The 19,209-nt window shown below is 48.6% G+C and overlaps 1 protein-coding gene across 2 annotated transcripts in view; it reads left to right on the forward strand.

Moving 5' to 3' along the window:
* CUL9 (cullin 9) overlaps positions 1 to 19,209 on the forward strand; it is a 34,853-nt gene that overhangs the window by 2,507 nt on the left and 13,137 nt on the right. For both annotated transcript variants that reach the window (XR_011529758.1, XM_008515796.2), the window contains exons 3-26: positions 512 to 666; positions 1,001 to 1,510; positions 2,034 to 2,169; positions 2,319 to 2,512; positions 2,781 to 3,186; positions 3,600 to 3,792; positions 7,165 to 7,372; positions 9,122 to 9,318; positions 9,685 to 9,902; positions 10,735 to 10,984; positions 11,072 to 11,177; positions 11,741 to 11,968; positions 12,247 to 12,337; positions 12,440 to 12,611; positions 14,081 to 14,186; positions 14,488 to 14,583; positions 14,846 to 15,021; positions 15,299 to 15,432; positions 15,806 to 15,985; positions 16,172 to 16,281; positions 16,380 to 16,562; positions 16,716 to 16,876; positions 17,149 to 17,377; positions 17,475 to 17,655. Coding sequence is in view for 1 of the 2 variants with exons in the window: in XM_008515796.2 (XP_008514018.2) it covers positions 512 to 666; positions 1,001 to 1,510; positions 2,034 to 2,169; positions 2,319 to 2,512; positions 2,781 to 3,186; positions 3,600 to 3,792; positions 7,165 to 7,372; positions 9,122 to 9,318; positions 9,685 to 9,902; positions 10,735 to 10,984; positions 11,072 to 11,177; positions 11,741 to 11,968; positions 12,247 to 12,337; positions 12,440 to 12,611; positions 14,081 to 14,186; positions 14,488 to 14,583; positions 14,846 to 15,021; positions 15,299 to 15,432; positions 15,806 to 15,985; positions 16,172 to 16,281; positions 16,380 to 16,562; positions 16,716 to 16,876; positions 17,149 to 17,377; positions 17,475 to 17,655 (4,620 nt within the window). In the remaining variant the exon portion in view is untranslated. The remainder of the gene's footprint in view (positions 1 to 511; positions 667 to 1,000; positions 1,511 to 2,033; positions 2,170 to 2,318; positions 2,513 to 2,780; positions 3,187 to 3,599; positions 3,793 to 7,164; positions 7,373 to 9,121; positions 9,319 to 9,684; positions 9,903 to 10,734; positions 10,985 to 11,071; positions 11,178 to 11,740; positions 11,969 to 12,246; positions 12,338 to 12,439; positions 12,612 to 14,080; positions 14,187 to 14,487; positions 14,584 to 14,845; positions 15,022 to 15,298; positions 15,433 to 15,805; positions 15,986 to 16,171; positions 16,282 to 16,379; positions 16,563 to 16,715; positions 16,877 to 17,148; positions 17,378 to 17,474; positions 17,656 to 19,209) is intronic.

The raw sequence follows: 19,209 nt of genomic DNA on the forward strand, positions 1-19,209 counted from the left end.
CAGAACAGAAAGAGGAGGGATTTCTCAACTCTCTAAGAGCACCGAGTATTTGGTGAATATCAATTCAATGCAAAGGAAAAGTATTAATTAGCTAAAAGATTAATAAGCTATTCCAGGTACATAAACAGGATAAAATGATAGCACCTGGTTTATCTTTCCATTCTCAGTGCAGTGGCAGAGAAGAGAATGGGATAGGTTTATATTTCTAAACTGGATTGAGATTTATTAGTTGGTTGTGCCATCAGTTTGGTGGGTTACAACCAATGTTTTTTCGGTAATGTAAAATAGCCAGTATGTAGCAGTTAGTAAGGGAAGTTTTGTAGCATTGAATATCGGTTTCAGTTGTACATGTGTATGTTTGTGTTGGTTACCATGTAAAATGTATATCTTACTGTGAGTCTCAGTCATGAAGATGTTTGAAAGCCACCGGAGTAGGGACAGAGAGTCTAGGAAAGGCAGGGGGAACGTATTGGGGATTGAAGAGAAGATACGGATTGGGTGTGGATTACAGGGAGTCGGGCTCACGTCCTTCTGTCACTGAGCCAGCAAGATGGCATCGAGCAGCACATGGATTTCGACAGCCGCTATACTTTGCTGGAGCTGTTTGCAGAGACTACGTCCTCTGAAGAACACTGCATGGCCTTTGAGGGCATTCATCTGCCTCAGGTACTCTGGCAGCTGTTGGGGAAATGCTGCGTACAAGGCCTAGGGCATCATTTCTGAAAATGTGGTTCAGGACTGTGCGTCAGCACCAGAGCCACCTGGGGAGTTTGTTAAAGTGAAGGTTAAAGGCCCTTACCCCTACTCAGAATTTCTGAGGTTAGAATCCAGGAATCTGTGTTTTAAGACACTCCTTGTGTGTTATATAAATCAAAGTTTGAGAACTACAGGTGTGGGGATGAGGCCTTTATATTTTTCTGTAGAGGATGACATTGAGGGGAAAGGAAAGGTGTGTAAAGCTGGGAGAAGATGACCCTACACCACGGACTGTGTCCTACAGATCCCGGGAAAGCTGCTCTTCTCCCTGGTGAAGCGCTACCTATGTGTCACTTCCCTGCTGGATAAGCTGAATAACAGTCCAGAGCCAGGGACTGGAGACCGAGGCTCCCCGTCCCCAAGAGAGTTCAGCCAGGAGAAAAGCCGTGGGCAGCGGGAACTGGAGTTCAGTATGGCTGTGGGCAACCTCATCTCAGAGCTGGTGCGGAGCATGGGCTGGACCCGCAACCTCAGTGAACAGGGCACATCGCCGCCCCGGCCAACCCGGTCCATCTTTCAGCCCTGCATTTCAGGCCCCAGCCTTTTGCTCCCCACCATCGTTGCCACCCCCAGAAGGCAAGGGCGGGCCTTCCGCCAGCGCTCTGAATTCTCTAGCCGTAGTGGCTACGGCGAGTATGTGCAGCAGACCCTGCGGCCAGGGATGCGAGTGCGGATGCTGGATGATTACGAGGAGATCAGTGCTGGGGACGAGGGCGAGTTCCGTCAGAGCAACAATGGCGTGCCCCCTGTGCAGGTGAGCGAGTGCATGGTGGTGGGACGCTGCTGGGGATCTTTTTTGGTTGGAGCATAGCTGGGGCTTCCATGTCTGGGACTCTGACAGGCCATCCATAGGGAAAACCCCCAAGGGAATTGGAATGGTTACAGGGGATCAGAAGTTGAGAGAGGGGTCATTTGGAGGGCTGGGAAAACCTGGCGGGAGTGGGTGGGCTGTGAGATCAAGGAGAGACTCATACCCAGGAAGCAGAAATGATACATTGAGACAGCCGTCACTCCCTACCCAGTGGAGCTGGCTAGGAGGGAGTGTTGGAACAGAGGCCATCAGGGTTAGGAAGAGAGGAGAGGCAGGGCCGACCCCAATAGGGGAAGGGAGCTTTTTGCTTTATGGAGGCTTTTCCAAGCCTAGCTGAGTGTGTATCTGAGGGCTGTGTGCCCCAGGTCTGGGCCTGGCCATGTCCCCTCAAGCCTGCACAGCCCAGGGCTCAGAGAGCTGAGCCGTCTCTATTCTTCTCCCCTCTTTCTTCCTCCCTCCATACCAGGTCTTCTGGCAGTCGACAGGCCGCACCTACTGGGTGCACTGGCACATGCTGGAGATCCTGGGCCCTGAGGAAGCTGCTGAGGATAGGGCTTCAGCAGCTGTGGAGAAGGGGGCAGGGGCTACTATGTTGGGCACAGGTGAGCCTTGGAGGGGACATGGACAGTATGTCCCTGAATAGAGGAGTAGTGACTGGGATGCAGTCACTCCTGACCAGGAGCTGCCCCAGAGATTCAGAAAGCCACTCTGTTCCTGATGGATGCTGAGACCGCTATACCTGTATCCTCAGCTCTTCCCTCCTGGGACTGGAAGCCGGTGGATGGGCTCTACTCTTTGCCATACCTCCAGCCCGAGCCTCAGAAGAAGGAAGAATTGGGATACCTGACTCAGGCTGAGTGGTGGGAGCTGCTCTTCTTCATCAAGAAGTTAGATGTATGTGAGCAGCAGTCAATTTTTCAGAATCTTCGGGAGAACCTAGATGAGGTAATATAGGCCTGAGGTACTTGGGTTTGTAGTGGGTTTAGAGGTGGGATTTTTGAAGGGACTTAGAGATGTGGGACTGCTTAGGGGGAGGCTGGGCTCGAGGTTAGAGGGTATGAGGGGTCCTGCAGGGGGAGGAGACAAATGCTCTGAGGGTCTAGTATGTAGAAGGTGTGCAAGGCATGGCAGGAGGTGGCCACCCTTCCTATTACTGTCCCCAGGACCTTTATGTCTGCTGGTCCCTGAAATGCGTACCCCCTTCTGTTGACAGAGTCTGAGTGAAAAGGCCCTAGGTGAAACCTCTGTGCCCATAGAGATGGCTGAGGGTCTGCTGCAGGTTCTCAGTAATCGGTTTGAGGGCAGCACCCTCAGTGACCTGCTCAACTCCCAAATCTACACCAAGTATGGGCTGCTACCTGATGAACCCAGCAGCTCATCCTCTTCACGAAGTCACTCCTGTACCCCAGATGCAGAAGAGGAGTCCAAGTCAGAGGTCACCTTCTCAGGGGAAGAGGCTGAGTCCCTCAAAGCAAAGGCTGAGCCCCCTAAGGCAGAGGCAGAGTCTGCCAAGGGAAAAACTGAGCCTCCCATGGCACAGAGTGATTCACAGCTGTTTAACCAGCTTCTAGTGACTGAGGGGATGGCTCTGTCTCCCGAGATGAAGGAGGCAGCCCGTGGTGAGTCAAGTGCTGGGAGGGGAGGGCAAAGAAGTTGGAACAAGTCCTGGGTGGTACCCATAGAAGTGGATCGTCAGGGGAGAGGGAAAGCCGTGGACTAAGGTCACTTTTGCATGGGAAAACACTTTGGAAGCATGCATCTATCTTCCTTCTTTGATCTTGATTATATCTAATCAGTCGCTGCTCCCTTTCTTCAGTATCCCTGGAAAAGGAGGATTTGTTTTCCAGAGTATCTTCATCTTTATTGTTTGCTTATTAAATCCTTTACATAGAATTGGAAAAGTCTGAATGCAAGCTACAGTAATGATAATGTATTAAAGTGTCAGTAGCATAACTGGATTTGACCTATAAAGACTTCCAACTTAAAGGTGCTGCAATTTTTTAAGCCACTGCCTTTCCCTCACCAATTTCAGAAATGGCCAGAGCCTTGAGGGGTCCTGGTCCACGCAGCTCCCTGGATCAGCACGTGGCGGCGGTTGTGGCCACTGTGCAGATATCCAGCTTGGACACAAACCTGCAGCTTTCAGGGCTCTATGCCCTCTCTCAGGCTGTGGAGGAGGTCATGGAGCGGGACCACCCCCTGGTCCATCCTGACAGATCCCTGAGGTTAGAATGGAGGGGATGGAAGAGGTTTTGGTTTAAGCTGTCTGTGGGGGAGGGTGGTGGCGGGGGAGGGCGGTGGGAGGGTGGGAAGGAGCTATGAGATCAGGAATTAGAAAGGCTAGGGGGAAAAGAAGGGTCAGCCTGAGGAGCGGCTGAACGGGAGGAGGGACTATTACTATCACGGTTAATGTTCTTGGAGCACTTACTCTGTGCTGAAAGTTTTAAATGCATTTTCTCAATAATCTTCCTATCACCTGAGGAAAAGTTGATACTGTTCTTATCCCATGGTCTGGGGGAGGATACTGAGGTTTAGATAATTTAAGTAATTTGCCCAGAGTTTGACAGAGAGCAGAGCCAGGATTCAAACCCAGGTCCTTCTGGCTCTAGAGCTTGAGTTTTTTTCTTTTCTTTTTCCCTCCCCAGCTACTTTCTTTCTATTTTAAAGGCTTTTTTTTTTTAACTACTTATTAATTATATAAATAATATGCAAATACATTCTTATTTTAAGAGATCTGAAGAATATAGAAGAACCTAGAAGGAAAAGCCAATGTTCCTTTTTAGCGCTGTTGTCAGTCTGGCATGTATCCTTCAGACCTTCTGTAGATTTACATTTGTTAGTGTGTATGGATAGAGGACATTTTCTGAGTTTGTGTTTTAATATATGTAATCACATTCTACATGTTTCTACAACTTTCCCCCGACACTCAGTGTGTCTAAGAGGGCTCTGCATGTCAGTCCTCAGAGCTGCCTCATTATTTTCACTGCTGTGTAGGACGCTGCAATATGATTACATCCAAGTTCAAGCAGTACAGTGTTCTAATGGATCTGTTTTCCTCACGTCTGCCAACACTGGGTATTACCATTTTTTTAATCTATCAGATAGGCAAAATTTAAAAAGATTGGTATCTCCTTGTTTTAGTTTCTTAGTTGTAGTGAAGTTAGGCATATTTGCATGCATTTGTTGTGTTTCTTTTTCTATAAATAATCTCTTCTTATCCTTTGCCCACTTTCTTATTGTCTTTATCTTTTTCATACTGATTTATAGGCATTCTGGATATTAATCTATTATGTATCAAATATTTGCTTGTCTTTTTTTTCAAAATCATATTAACTGTTTTCTGACTATAAAATAATATATGCTCACTGTAAAAAAATTAGAAAATTATCTATAGATAAAAATCATCTGGAAATCGTTTAATGCAGAGATGCTAACTGTTAATATTTTGGTAAACATCCTTATGGGGGCTGGCCTGGTGGCGCAGCAAAGTGTACATGTTCCACTTTGGCGGCCCGGGGTTTGCAGGTTTGGATCCCAGGTGTGGACATAGCACTGCTTGGCAAGCCATGCTGTGGCAGGCGTCCCACATAGAAAGTAGAGGAAGGTGGGCACAGATGTTAGCTCAGGGCCAGTCTTCCTCAGCAAAAAAAGGAGGATTGGTGGCAGATGTTAGCTTCAGGGCTAATCTTCCTCCAAAAAATAAATAAATAAAAAAGTCTATTCTAAAAAAACAAAATCCTTATGTTTCTATATCTCTTCATATATGTTACTTATGTATATCACCTTATTTATAATAAGTCATGGCTACAGAAGGGGATATACATATTTAAAGTATATTGATTTGTGTTGTAGTCATCATAAAACTCATGAGAAAAGACAGAGCTTTCTTTGTACTTTTATTTGCCCTCTTTCCCAGAATTTCTCCTTTTGTGTTCCTTTCCTTCATAGTTCCCAGGCCACCTCCTCAATATGCATCTCTGTTCCTATGGAGAAAGATGTCAATTCTGGCTCTTTTCCTCTTGTGACACTCACTGTGACCTAGGGACTCTGGAGGCACTGCTTCCTTTCTTGCACATCAGCATTTCTGCTGGAACCGCTAGCTCACGTTGCTTATCTCTTAACTTGGTGGATAGTGTCTTTCCTTTTGCTGAAGTTTTAGATTTTCACGTTGCTGTATTTTTCAACATTTTTAAGGCTTCTAGTTTTTAAGAGGGTCTATCCTATTCCAGGGTTATAAAAATGTTTCCCTATATTTTCTAAAAATATATATGATTTTGTTTTTTACCTTTGTTTTAAAATTTTTTTGCAGTCTATTTTTGCAAATGGAGTGAAGCAGAGCTCCAGCTTTTTTAAAAAAAGATTTTATTTTGCCTTTTTCTCCCAAAGCCCTCCGGTACATAATTGTGTATTTTTAGTTGTGGGTCCTTCTAGTTGTGGCATGTGGGACACCGCCTCAGCATGGCTTGATGAGTGGTGCCATATCTGCAGCCAGGATTTGAACCGGCAAAACCCTGGACCGCTGAAGTGGAGCGTGCGAACTTAACCACTCGGCCATGGACCTGGCCCCAAGAGCTCCAGCTTTATTTCAGGTGGATAGCCAGGTGTTTCCACCTCACGTTTTGCATGGTCCTTCTTGTCCTCATGGGCTGAGATACGTCCCTTATCTCTCTTCTCATTTGTTGATCTGTCTCTCTGCACTGTGTCATTTCCAGAGTTGTTTTTTTTTTAAGATATTATTTTTCCTTTTTCTCCCCAGAGCTCCCTGGTACATAGTTATATATATTTTCAGTTGTGGGTCCTTCCAGTTGTGGCATGTGGGACGCCACCTCAGCGTGACTTGATGAGTGGTGCCAGATCCGCACCCAGGGTCTAAACTGGTGAAATCCTGGGTCGCTGAAGCGGAGTGCGCCAACTTAACCACTAGGCCAGGGTGCCAGCCCGATTTCCAGAGTTTTAATTTTTATAATTTTATACTTATATCTTGATAGCTAGTAGGCAAGTCTACCATTATTTCTTTCCGAACATTTATTGACTATTCTTGCATATTTTCTCTTCCTGTGCCTGAATCTGCTTGTCACTTTTCAAGACTTTATTTTTTCTTTTTCTCCCCAAATCCCCCAGTATCTAGTTGTATATTTTTAGTTGTGAGTCCTTCTAGTTGTGGCATGTGGGGTGCCGCCTCAGCCTGGCCTGATGAGTGGTGCTATGTCCACACCAAGGATCTGAACTGATAAAACCCTGGACTGCCAAAGCGGAGTGCGAGAACTTAGCCCCTCGGCCATGGGGCCAGCCCCATGCTTGTCACTTTTTAAAAAAACTTTTAGGCCTTTTGATTAGAATTACATTGAATTTATAGATTTATTTGGGAAGATGAGGTAGTGTTCGTAACCGTTTTGCTCTACTGCCTCCTTCAGGAGGGGAGGAACCAGAGGCAGTTAGGTTACAGAGGAGAGGGGGATCAGGAGTGAGACTAAGGCAAGGAGAGCAGGTTGGAGACAGGTGGGGAGGAGGATGGACTGGGTCTTGGTCGATAGGGCGGGGCAGGGATTCAGGCCTGACTCTTGGGATGGGGAACTCCAATGTCTCTTCTCTCTCAGAGAGAAGATAGTGAAGACGCTGGTGGAGCTGCTGACCAGCCAGGTGGGAGAGAAGATGGTGGTAGTGCTGGCCCTGCGCCTCCTCTACCTGCTCGTGACCAAGCATGAGTGGCGCCCACTCTTTGCCAGGGAGGGTGGCATCTACGCTGTACTGGTTTGCATGCAAGAACATAAGACTTCCGTCCTGGTGCAGCAGGCAGGCCTGGCGGTGAGTGGACTGGGCCTGGCGAAAGAGTGATGGGTGAGATGGGCAGGTGGGGAGACTCTTGATCTTGAGGAGGTACTGTGGGTCATTTAGACCAAGGAGGAGACCTTGGGACAGAAAGATGCAAGTGGATTGAAGAGTTCCAACTGGACAGTCTTGGAGATTGAATGTGTTTGGAGAAAAGGAAAAGGATGTTTTTAGGGATGACTCTCAGGTTTAAAATGGAGCAGCGGGGTGGATGAGGTGGCCATTTACCAAGTGGGAGAATGTTGGAAGAGGAAGAGGTATGGGGAGAAAGTCAGGAGTTGAGTTTTTAGTTGTGTTGAATTTCCCGTGTCTTTTTAGTTACAATTAGGTATCTGGTTAAAGACTAATTTTCTGTATGTGACAAAGTAATTTTTTAACCTTGATCTGAGTGGTACTCTTACACAGAAAATATCCCCTTACCAGATGTGGGTAAAATAGAGCCAGCATTGCCAATGCCTTATCACCCTGAACCCAGAGCATGGGGAAGGGAGGCCCTCCCCCAGGGGAGCTTACAGAAGAATTGGCTTCCTGACTACTCCAGACAGAAGTGCTGGTTGGTAGGAGGTATGGGCAGGGTGTGCTCTGTAGCCTGAGGGTTCCTGAGGGTGATGGGTAGGCCTCGTCCAGAGCAGTTCTGAGAATGGATTCCAGTGGTATAATGGCAACAGCATGGACAGGGGCACAGGTCTTCCTGGAGCAGGCTGTCCAGGGAGAGGGTGGAGGCTCTTTCCTGTATGAGGCCAGTTAGGTGCTGCTCCTCCCAACAGAATCCAAGCATTCATAGTCTAGGCTTTGTTTGCTCAAAGAATTCCCTAACCCTTTCAAATTGCATGACCAAAATACAGTATTTGCTCTTAAATTCAAACTCTTGCCCTGTAACAACATTGCATCATCTTGTTTACAACTTAAGGTCTACAGAATTCAGCTAATTAGGGGAGACTGGGGTAAGCAAAGAGAGAAAGCCTCATTATGAGGTAGCATTTGCTTGGAGGGTCCAGGCCTCATTAGGGGGATTGTCCTGAGAATTATTTCTAACCTACTCCATTCCTAGAGGGTTTCTTCTCAAGTGTCAATCCTTTCACTGGGAGAGACATTTTCCATTCTAATGGTATAGTGTGCATCTTAATTTAATCTTCTCTATAGTATCAGCAAACAAGTTTGCAAATTTCATGTGTTTTTCCTGTGATTCCAACCACTCTGCCTGTGAGACAGCCCAAATAGTCTTGTTAAGGAGGGCTGGATGCTGGCTTTGGAGGTTGGGGACTTAGGTTTGGGAGTGTTGGCATATAGGTGGTAATTGAAGCTGTGGAGTGGATGAGGTTGCCTAGAGAGGGAGTGCAGAGTGAGAAGAGAAGGGAACAAGGAACTTCCACATTGAAGGACCAGGCAGAGGAACTCCAGAGAGGTAGGACAACCAGGAGGATAGGAAGTCATGGAACTCAAGGGTGATCCCACCTGGTTAGCCTTGGTGCTGGCAGAGAGAAGTGGTGGGCTGTTTTTACCACTGAGTCTTAGATTTTTTTGTTTGCTTTGTTTTTCTTTCTTTCTTTTTTTTAAGCATTTGATCTCCTATGACTACATGTCCATTTCTGTCTCCTACTTGAGCTATTTGCAAACAGCTCAGCTGCCCCAAAGTTTGAGGTCTAGAATGATGGCCTGTCTCTCCTTTTCCTCTGCATGGTGGCTGTGCCCATTTCTAACTCTGCTTCCACATTCCCCTCATAGGCACTGAAGATGATGGCCATTGCCAGCTCCTCGGAGATCCCTACTTTTGTCACTGGCCGAGAATCTATCCACCCTTTGTTTGATGCCCAGATGACCAGAGAGATCTTTGCCAGCATCGACTCAGCCACCCGCCCGGGCTCTGAGAGTCTGCTCCTTACTCTCCCTGCAGCTGTGATCCTGATGCTGAACACTGAGGGGTCAGGGCATCGCCCTCCAAACTCCGAGCCCCACTGTTCCTCTGCCTAAGCCTCATGTGCTTCACAGAAATTCCATTCACGTTGTTACCTTTGGGTGAAATGTTGGTGGCCCTCTCTGACTGCCCCTGGAAGAGAGGCCAAATGGTTGGGGGTAGGGAGATTCCCAGAGAGAGCAGGGACAGCCTGACCTTCCTTCCTGGGGTTGGGAGGAGTGACCTGAGGTCGGGGGCAGATATCCTGGCCTCAGAGGTACCCCTGGAACCCTGTCCTCCCAAGCCGCAGGGCTCCACCCCTCTGCACTTCCTTCCCGCTTCCATTGCATTCACTCTCTTTCAATTTCTTCCTGGGTCACCTCCCTCCTCGCAGGTGCTCCTCCGCAGTGAGAAATGGCCTGCTCCTGCTCAACCTGCTTTTGTGCAACCACCACACTCTGGGAGACCATATTATAACCCGAGAGCTGAGAGACACGTTGTTTAGGCACTCAGGGATAGCACCGGGGACAGAACCCATGCCCACCACACACACCATCCTCATGATGCTTCTCAATCGCTACTCAGAGCCACCGGGCAGTCCTGAGCACACAGGTATTGTTGCATAGGGGGTGGTTCTGCTCAGGAATCAGTGCCACTCTGTGGCCAGGAGGGCTTAGGTTTATGACTAGTACCTTACTGGAAGGACACAATGAATCTTTGGGAAATAAGTGAGGGTTTTGGTGTGCAAGTTAGGTCTTAAGTATAACTTCCTGACCAAGAGGGGAGGCAGAGTCTAAAATAGGTACAAGGATATTGGCTTTTCTAAATGGCTGTAAACATATGAGGATTCCCATCTCTCTGGGGCAGATTTGGTCTAGCCTTATTGGACACTGGAAATTGGTTGAAGTGACTTCTAGAGAGGCCTTCTTTGGAGAATTTGTAACTTATGGTACAGAAAGTTTGTGCCTAGAAACATGAAATACTGATGTCATAGGGAAGAAACCCTTTGTGTTTAACAAGCAAGTGAAAACCTGGAAGTATGAGGGGAGACTGAAATAAGCAATGTGTGTCTTTTAGTCTCTATATCTAAAGCCACCATGCTAGATAGCATAGGAATGTAATTATAATAGCTAATATTTATTGGCTTGTGTAACAGCATAGCTACCATTTAATAGTAAAAGGTAATTGTGTTACTATGTGAGATTAAAAATGTATTATGTTTAACTTGATAGTGTTTGCCATACTAGACTTTTTTTTAGCTGTAGCTAGGTATATATCTGGGGCCAGAAAAGAAAATCCTCCACAGTTTGGTAGAAACTGCAGACATCTTTCAAACTGGAGGAAAATTTGGGGGTGATTTTTCTGGACCTGCGCAGTTTTTGGTTTGACCAACTTATATGACTCCTCTTCATAAATGTTTTTTTCCTCCTGTATGTCTGGGCAGCAACACTGGAGACCCCCAGTGTCCAGGGCCTGGATGGGTCCCCTGAGCTGCTGATCCGATCCCTGGTGGGGGGCCCATCTGCGGAACTCCTCCTGGACTTGGAGCGCGTGCTGTGCCGTGAGAGCGGCCCTGGGGGCGCTGTGAGGCCCCTCCTCAAGCGCCTCCAGCAGGAGACCCAGCCCTTCCTCCTGTTGCTGCGGACTCTAGATGCCCCAGGGCCCAACAAAACTCTGCTGCTGACTGCGCTGAGGTGAGGGGCCTGTTAGGCACCTGTGCACTGGGGTCTAGGGGAGGTGGCAGACTGCAGGAGCTTCATTCGTTTCCATCCCCTCACCAGAGTCATGACCCGCCTGCTGGATCACTCTGAGGCAATGGTCCTCCCCTGGCACGAGGTCTTGGAGCCCTGCCTCAACTGCCTGAGTGGCCCCAGCAGTGACTCTGAGGTACCAGAGCCATGGCAAGGGGAGGGGAGGGGAAAGCAGCCTCTGGGGCACCAGCTACGTTGGAGGCTTTGGAGGGCACAGCACAGCCTTTCTGGATGGGTCTGGACACTGGAAGGGTAGGTAGGAAAGAGAAGGCTAATGTCATCTAAGAGTCTCCAGAACTGAGGCGTTTGAAGTATTAACCTTTTTGCTGTACCTAGATTTTAGATTATGGGTTTAGGAGAAGCCCTCAGTCACCAATCCAAACATTGCTTGCCCTCTGCCCTGTGGGGCTTGTGCCTTCAGGAGCGAGATTCAGGCACCAAGGTTGATTCCTGAGAGAGCTTGGTCCTGACAGGAAGAAACCTGGGAAGCTTTGCCCAGGCTCTACTCCTGCCAACTCGTTCCACAATTGCAGCACCCCAATATTCTGTTCCCACCTGTCTTTGGTATTCTTCTTTTCCTGGGCTTTCAAGTTTCTCCAAAATCTCAGCCACCACATTCCCTTTACTAAACCCACTCTCAACTCTTGTGTGGCCTGCCCTTTGTTTCCCATACATTAATCTCTGTGGCTCTGGGCACAGATTGTTCAGGAGCTGCTCTGCTTCCTGCATCGCCTGGCCTCAATGCATAAGGACTATGCAGTGGTTCTCTGCTGCCTGGGAGCCAAAGAGGCCCTCTCCAAAGTCCTGGACAAGCACTCAGCTCAGCTGGTGCTGGCCTGCGAGCTTCGGGACCTGGTGACAGAGTGTGAAAAACATGCCCAGCTCTATAGCAACCTCACCTCCAGCATCCTGGCTGGCTGCATTCAGGTGAGGAGACCTGTCAATCCGGAGCTGAGGGAGAACATAAGCCAGAAGCAGAAGAAGGGGACTCAGTGTGTGGCCCTATTTGGTATCCCTGTTTGCCATGAGTGGTAGCACATCTGGGCACTTGTTCCCCAACCTTTACCTGACACGGTCCTGTTCTGCCAAAATTTGGGAAGAAAGGAGTTGAGTGTTCTGTTGTCCCTTGACTCTCTCCATACATGTTTCTCTCTGTTTCTCCGTGTTCCTCCCCGCACCCCTCCTCTCTGATGTCCCGGCTGCAGATGGTGCTGGGCCAGATTGAAGACCACAGACGAACCCACCGACCCATCAACATCCCCTTCTTTGACGTGTTCCTCAGGCATCTCTGCCAGGGTTCGTGCCTGTCCCCACACTACGCCACATCCCCACACCTACGTCTGTTTTCCCTCCACACCTACCAGGCTGTGACCTCCACCCCCTCCCGCTTGCCCCCAGGCTCCAGTGTGGAAGTGAAGGAGGAGAAGTGCTGGGAGAAGGTGGAGGTGTCCTCCAACCCGCACCGGGCCAGCAAGCTGACGGACCGCAACCCCAAGACCTACTGGGAGTCCAATGGCAGCACCGGCTCCCACTACATCACCTTGCACATGCATCGCGGTGTTCTTATTAGGTGTGAACCCACTCATGTGCACATGTGCACACACACACAAATGTTCTGATACACCCCAGTATGCATCCTCAAAGCACCCACATGCACACAACCCCGTCTGTAACCCCTGTGCCTGAGGGACACACTCAGACTCATTTTGTGCAGTGAACAGTTGGACACAGTAATCTACTTTTCCTGTGCGAAGTATAGACAGCCCCTCACTCCTTAAGCCTGGTGACGTGCTCCCTCACAGGTACAGGTGTCGCTGCCTGCGCTTGGTGTTGAGGGAGATTGACAACTCACTTATCCACTCTTCCCATGGGCATTTGTTTAATGTACACTCTGTGCTGGGCACTGCGCATGAGTCTGGAGTTCTAACAACGATAAGATAGGGTACCTGTCGTCAGGGAACTTGCAGTATTGTTGGGGAGCCAGGCTGGAAAATCAGTAAGAGCATAGAGTATGAAAAAGCATTATGGTCGACATGTGCACTGGATCCTGAGGGCAACTGAGAGGTCAGAGAAGGCTCCCAGAAGGAGGGGTCAACTGAGCTGAGTTTTGAAGTAGAAATTAGCTAGATAAAGAGAGGGCAACGGATATTCCAGGCAGAGGGATAGCATATGTGCATAACGGAAGTAAGAAACACAGTGATGTGTTTGGGGGAACTTCAAGTCATTGTTTGGTTGCAATGAAGGGTGTGTGTAGTAAAGTGACAGAAGGTAAAACCAGAAAAGTAGGCAGAGCCAAATCACAGAGTTTTGTGAGCTAAGAAGTTTGAGCATTATTCTGAAACTTAGGGAGTCATTGAAGGATTTTAAGAAGGGAAGAGACAAAACTAGATTTTTTATTTAGAAAACTTACTCTGGCAATTATGGACATTTGTTTTGAGAAAGAGTTGGAAGGTTTATGCAGTGGCCTATGCAGTTGAGAGATGATGAATATCTTTAGTTAGGCAGAGGGAATGGGAATAGTGAGGAGGTGATGGACTGGGAGATCTCAGAGGTGGAATCCACAGGGCTTACCATTGACTGAATGAGGGAAGCCATGAGAGGGGGAAGTCACAGTGAGAGAGTGTTCTAGTTTAAGTACTGGGTGGATGGCAGTTTTCTTTCCCAGGAGAGACATCCAGGAAGAGGAGCAGGTTTCTGTGGGTGAATGATCATTCCATTTGGGCATGTTGACTTTGAGGTGCCTGTGGGCCATGACATGGAATGCCTGTTGGATACACAGCTTGAAAGCTCAGGAGAGTGGTCTAGGGTAAAGATGTGTATTTGGATTCATTAGGGTATTAATTATCAGTTGACACTATGGTTTTAAATGAAGTCCCTTTGGGGGAAGATAAAGGGAAGAGCAGAGGGTCTGGAGAAGACTGATGCTTAAGGAGCCAGCAGAGGGACAGGAGTCTGAGGAGTCTGAGTTTCGGTGGGTTGAAACTGTTTTGAACAAAGACAAGTGTCCCGGTTTTGACTGATTCCTTTTTCCTCTCCCAGGCAGCTGACTCTGCTGGTGGCCAGTGAGGACTCAAGTTACATGCCAGCCAGGGTGGTGGTGTTTGGAGGTGACAACACCAGCTGCATCAGCACGGAGCTCAACACGGTGGGAATCCTGGTGCCCTCCTTCACCTTACCCCTCAACCCCCATCCTTCTGTTTGTCCCAGGGCCTTCTCAGAAGGACCCAGTCCCTGGAGAATTCCCACATTCTTTCCTCCTGGGCAGGCATTGCCTTGTAAGCAGGGAGCATGGAATTTGGGATGTGGATTTGAGTAGATCCATGGGCTCAGTGCAGGAGAAGTGAAGGGCATGCACCTTCACGAACTTGGTTGTTGTCGATAGTCCTTCCAACCCCACTTCTAGAGGTGACAGCTCTCTCTCTACCTCTTCTCCCCTGCCCCTTTAGGTGAATGTGATGCCCTCTGCCAGCCGTGTGATCCTCCTGGAGAACCTGAACCGCTTCTGGCCCATCATCCAGATCCGCATAAAGCGCTGTCAGCAGGTAGAGCGAGGGAAGAGGCTGGAGCTGGGGATCAGGAGATAGCACAGGGTGTCCATGGTGGCTGGGTTTTCTAGCGTTTGGGGGCCAGGCTCAGGGCACAGTTCCTCCTAGGTCTGCTTGAAGATGGCCCGGGAACTTGTGGAGTTCCAAAGATGTGGGAATGTCTCCAGTGGCCCTAGGGAGCTCAGGGTGTGAGGCCTGGCTTTGGTAGTGCTCGGTGGCTGGGTGGCTTAGGTGACAGATCAGTCTTTGCATGTTACAGGGCGGCATTGACACCCGAGTTCGAGGTGTGGAGGTCCTAGGCCCCAAGGCCACTTTCTGGCCACTATTCCGGGAACAGCTATGTCGCCGTACATGTCTCTTCTACACAATTCGGGCACAAGCCTGGAGCCAGGACATAGCAGAGGACCGCAAGCGTCTCCTCCAGCTCTGTCCCAGGTGGGTGGGGCAGGAGATCGGCAGGGCTGAAGGGAGAAGGGGAGATGGTTAAGGGAGCAGGACACTGTTAATAAGTAGGTGGTGGGAGACTTCTGTGGAGTCTGAAAGGTAAAGCCAGGACATGAGGGGAAAGTGAACATAGGTGAGAAGTCCGTGCTGAGAGGGGAGAGCTGGGTAAGGGCCCGAGCATGGGGAGAGTGGGAGTTGACTGCACTTGAGTGGAGGCCTCAGAGAAATCTGTGCCTTTAATCCCTAAGCACACACTGTTTGTTCCCAGACTGAACAGGGTTTTGCGCCATGAGCAGAATTTCGCTGATCGCTTCCTCCCTGACGATGAGGCCGCCCAAGCACTGGGCAAGACCTGCTGGGAGGCCCTGGTCAGCCCCCTGGTGCAGAACATCACCTCCCCCGGTAACCAGCCCGACCCCTGGCCCCACTAACCAGCTCCTCGTAATTATTCCCAGGGGTCACCTGAGTTCATGCTCTTGGTGCTCTGGGTTCCTGTCTTATCCCTGAAGGCCTGTCACTTCACTGTTCCTCTCCTTCCTGCCCCAGGGACTGCTCCCTGAGACTCTGGTATTTGAATCTTCCCCTCCAACCCATCCCCAGCTTGTCACCATATCCCCAGACTCCAGCTGAAGTCCGCCGTGGTGGTGGTGGGGGTGGGGTGAGGGCCCTGCTGCCCCTAAATCTTTCTGTACAATTGCTCCTTCTCTCTCCTCTTCCCAGGGTGTATGTATCCCTATTTCTCATGGAGACCTGTTCCTGACCTGTCTTCTTTTAGATGCGGAAGGTGTGAGCTCCCTGGGATGGCTGCTGGATCAGTACTTAGAGCACAGGGAGAGCTCTCGGAACCCCCTGAGTCGAGCAGCATCCTTTGCCTCTCGAGTTCGTCGCCTTTGCCACTTGCTGGTGCATGTGGAGCCTCCCCCGGGGCCTTCTCCTGAGCCATCCACTCGGCCCTGTGAGTCCCAGCTGTGGCCGGTTGAACTAAGAATCTGGGCAACAGTGATACCTGGCTCCTCCCCATCCTGGGTTTTACTCTTCCTTACTGCCTTGCTATGGGCCTTTCCGCGGGTCAGTACCCAAGACCCCTGGACTCACGCAGGGACTGAGATGAAAATTCTTCCTTTGCCATCTGTCTCCACAGTCAGCAAGAACAGTAAGGGTCGGGATCGGAGCCCCGTGCCTTCACCAGTTCTTCCAAGCAGCAGCCTGAGGAACATAACCCAGTGCTGGCTGAGTGTGGTGCAGGAGCAGGTGGGCAGAGGGAAGCTGGCGTCTGGGGAGGGGGCCAGGCTGCTAAACTGTCCACATGCTGGGACTGTGCCTTTATGTTATTTCTCCTTTCTTCTCAGGTCAGCAGGTTCTTGGCTGCAGCCTGGAGGGCCCCAGACTTTGTGCCTCGTTACTGTGAACTCTATGAGCACTTGCAGAGAGCAGGCTCAGAGCTCTTCGGGCCTCGGGCAGCCTTCACGCTGGCTCTGCGCAGCGGCTTCTCAGGCGCGTTGCTGCAGCAGTCCTTCCTCACCGCTGCTCACGTGAGTAGCACCAACCAGCCTCCCAGTCAATGAGGCTAAGCTCGTGCTGATGCTCCTCTTTTTCTCTCTGCCGTTTCACCTCCATTTACTCCCTACTCTCCTACTCCCCTACTCCACTCTCTCTTCATGGCTTGCCCTTTCCATTGCCCCTAGATGAGTGAACAGTTTGCCAGGCACATTGACCAACAGATCCAGGGTGGCCTGATGGGTGGAGCCCCTGGAGTGGAAGTGCTGGGGCGGCTTCAGCGGCACCTGGAGCCCATCATGGTTCTTTCTGGCCTTGAGCTGGCCACTACCTTTGAGCACTTCTACCAGTAAGTGCAGGTCTGGAGACATAGGGGATGGGAGGCCTGGAGTCTAAAGAGGGTGAAGATTTGAGTCTTAGAGGGCAGATGAGGGAGGAGACAGTGGGGAGGAGAGATTAAGATACAGAGATGGCTGTGGCACCGGTGGAAAGGGAGTGGGAAGGTAGGGCCGGTCACTCAGCAGGCTGCAACAGAGGGACCTATGTTCTGGAGTGGGAGGTTGGACCTAGGCCGTGCCGCATGCCCACACTGAGGCTCCGCCGGGGCTGTGTGTGCTGCAGGCACTACATGGCAGACCGTCTCCTGAGCTTGGGCTCACGCTGGCTGGAGGGGGCCGTGCTGGAGCAGATTGGCCTCTGCTTCCCCAACCGCCTCCCCCAGCAGATGTTGCGGAGTCTGAGCACCTCCGAGGAGCTGCAGCGCCAGTTCCACCTCTTCCAGCTCCAGTGGTTCGACAAGCTGCTCTTGGACAAGGAGGATGATGAGGAACAGGGCCTGGAAGAAGACGAGGTAAGAGCAAGGGAAAAGAGTGAGAGAACAGGCTGGCAAGAGAAGACTGGACCAAAGAAGGGAGCCCAGGAGTCCTAAAAATCCTTCTCTCTCTCAGGAGGAAGAGGAGGCTGAGAAAGAACTATTTATCGAAGATCCAAGTCCAGCAGTTTCTGTACTGGTCCTGTCACCACGTTGCTGGCCAGTCTCCCCGCTCTGCTACATGTACCATCCCAGAAAGTGCCTTCCCACAGAATTGTGTGATGCCCTTGACTGCTTCTCCAATTTCTACAGCCAGAGTGAGGAGATAGGGACAGGCAATTGGAGATCGGGGTGAGATTTGGGGTGGCAGGAGAGGAAGGGGAGAGGACCTATGGACAGAAATGTGTAGATATGAAGACACATAGTCTAGGGACAACAGTCTCCTAGGGAAGGGTGAAAAAGTGTGGGTTAGATCTTCATTAATTTCTCTTATCATTTCCTTCAACTTTGGTGAATATGTTTTGTTTTTCTTTTTCTAACTTGAAGTCACATGCTTACTTAATTTTTAGTCTTTTCAGACTTTTTTCCAAGTAGAAGTGTTTAGGGCTATTCATTCCCCTCTCAATATTGCCTTAGCTGCATTCTGTAAGTTTTTTGGTTTTGTTTTTTTAGATTTTTTTAATTGAGGTATAATTAGTATTCAGTAGAGTGCACATCTTAATTATGACTTAATGAATTTTATATCTGTATGAACTCCCATAACCACCCCAGATCAAGATGCAGAACATTTCCAGCACTCTAGAAGGCTTCCTCCTTCATGTCCCCTTTCTAGTTAGTATCTTCTTCCAAGAGAAACCATTGTTCTTCCTTTTATCACCATAGATTTTTGCCTGTACGTGAACATCATGTAAATGGAATCACAGAGTGTGTGTTTTGCTATGTCTAATTTCTTTCACTCAACACAATGTCTATGGGAGTTACCCAGGTTGTCAGCTGTATCATTACTTTGTTCTTTTGTATTTCTGAGTCATATTCCATTGTATGAACACCATTTACCATTTCTGCTGTTGATGGATATTTGGGATGTTGCATAAGTTTTTATTATGTAGTATTTTATTATTGTTTTAAGAATTTTCTAATCTCCATTATTATTTCTTCTTTGATTTATTTGTTTTTTAGATGTATATTTTCAAAATTTCCAAATGAATTTTTCTTGGTTTAAGTTATCTTTTTGTTTTATATTTCAACCTTCATTCCATTGTGGCCAAAGAACATGGTTTGTCTGATTCTGAATCTTTGCAATTTATTGAGACTTCCTTTATGGCCTAGTAGATGGTCAAATTTTATAAGTGTTCCATGTGTGATTAAGAAAAATGTATATACTTCAGCTGCTGGATACAGGATTCTACATATTCCACTAAAATGACCTTATTAATTGTGTTCAGATCTTCTATAGGCTTACTCATTTTTGTCTGCTTGATTTATGCTGAGAGAAGTGTACTAAAATCTACCATTATGATAATGAATTTTTAAACTTCTTATCATGTCAATTTTGCTTTTATTTTTTGACTATGTTATTAGATACAAGTTTAAAATCATTTAACAGTGCTGTCCAATAGAACTTTCTGTAGTGATAGAAAAGTTATTTTCTGCACTGTTGAATATGATGGCCATTCGTGGCTATTGAGCACTTGAAAGGTGACTAGTTTCACTGAGGAACTGAATATTTAATTTTATTTACTTTAACCAGTTTAAATTTAAATAGCCACATCTGGCTAGTAGCTACCATAATGGACTATGCTTGTTTAGAATCTTCATGGTCAATTCAACCTTATTATTACTAAGTGACCTTCTTTCTTTCTAGTAAAGGT

Source organism: Equus przewalskii, chromosome 19 (assembly GCF_037783145.1).
Source record: "Equus przewalskii isolate Varuska chromosome 19, EquPr2, whole genome shotgun sequence".
NCBI lineage: Eukaryota > Metazoa > Chordata > Mammalia > Perissodactyla > Equidae > Equus > Equus przewalskii.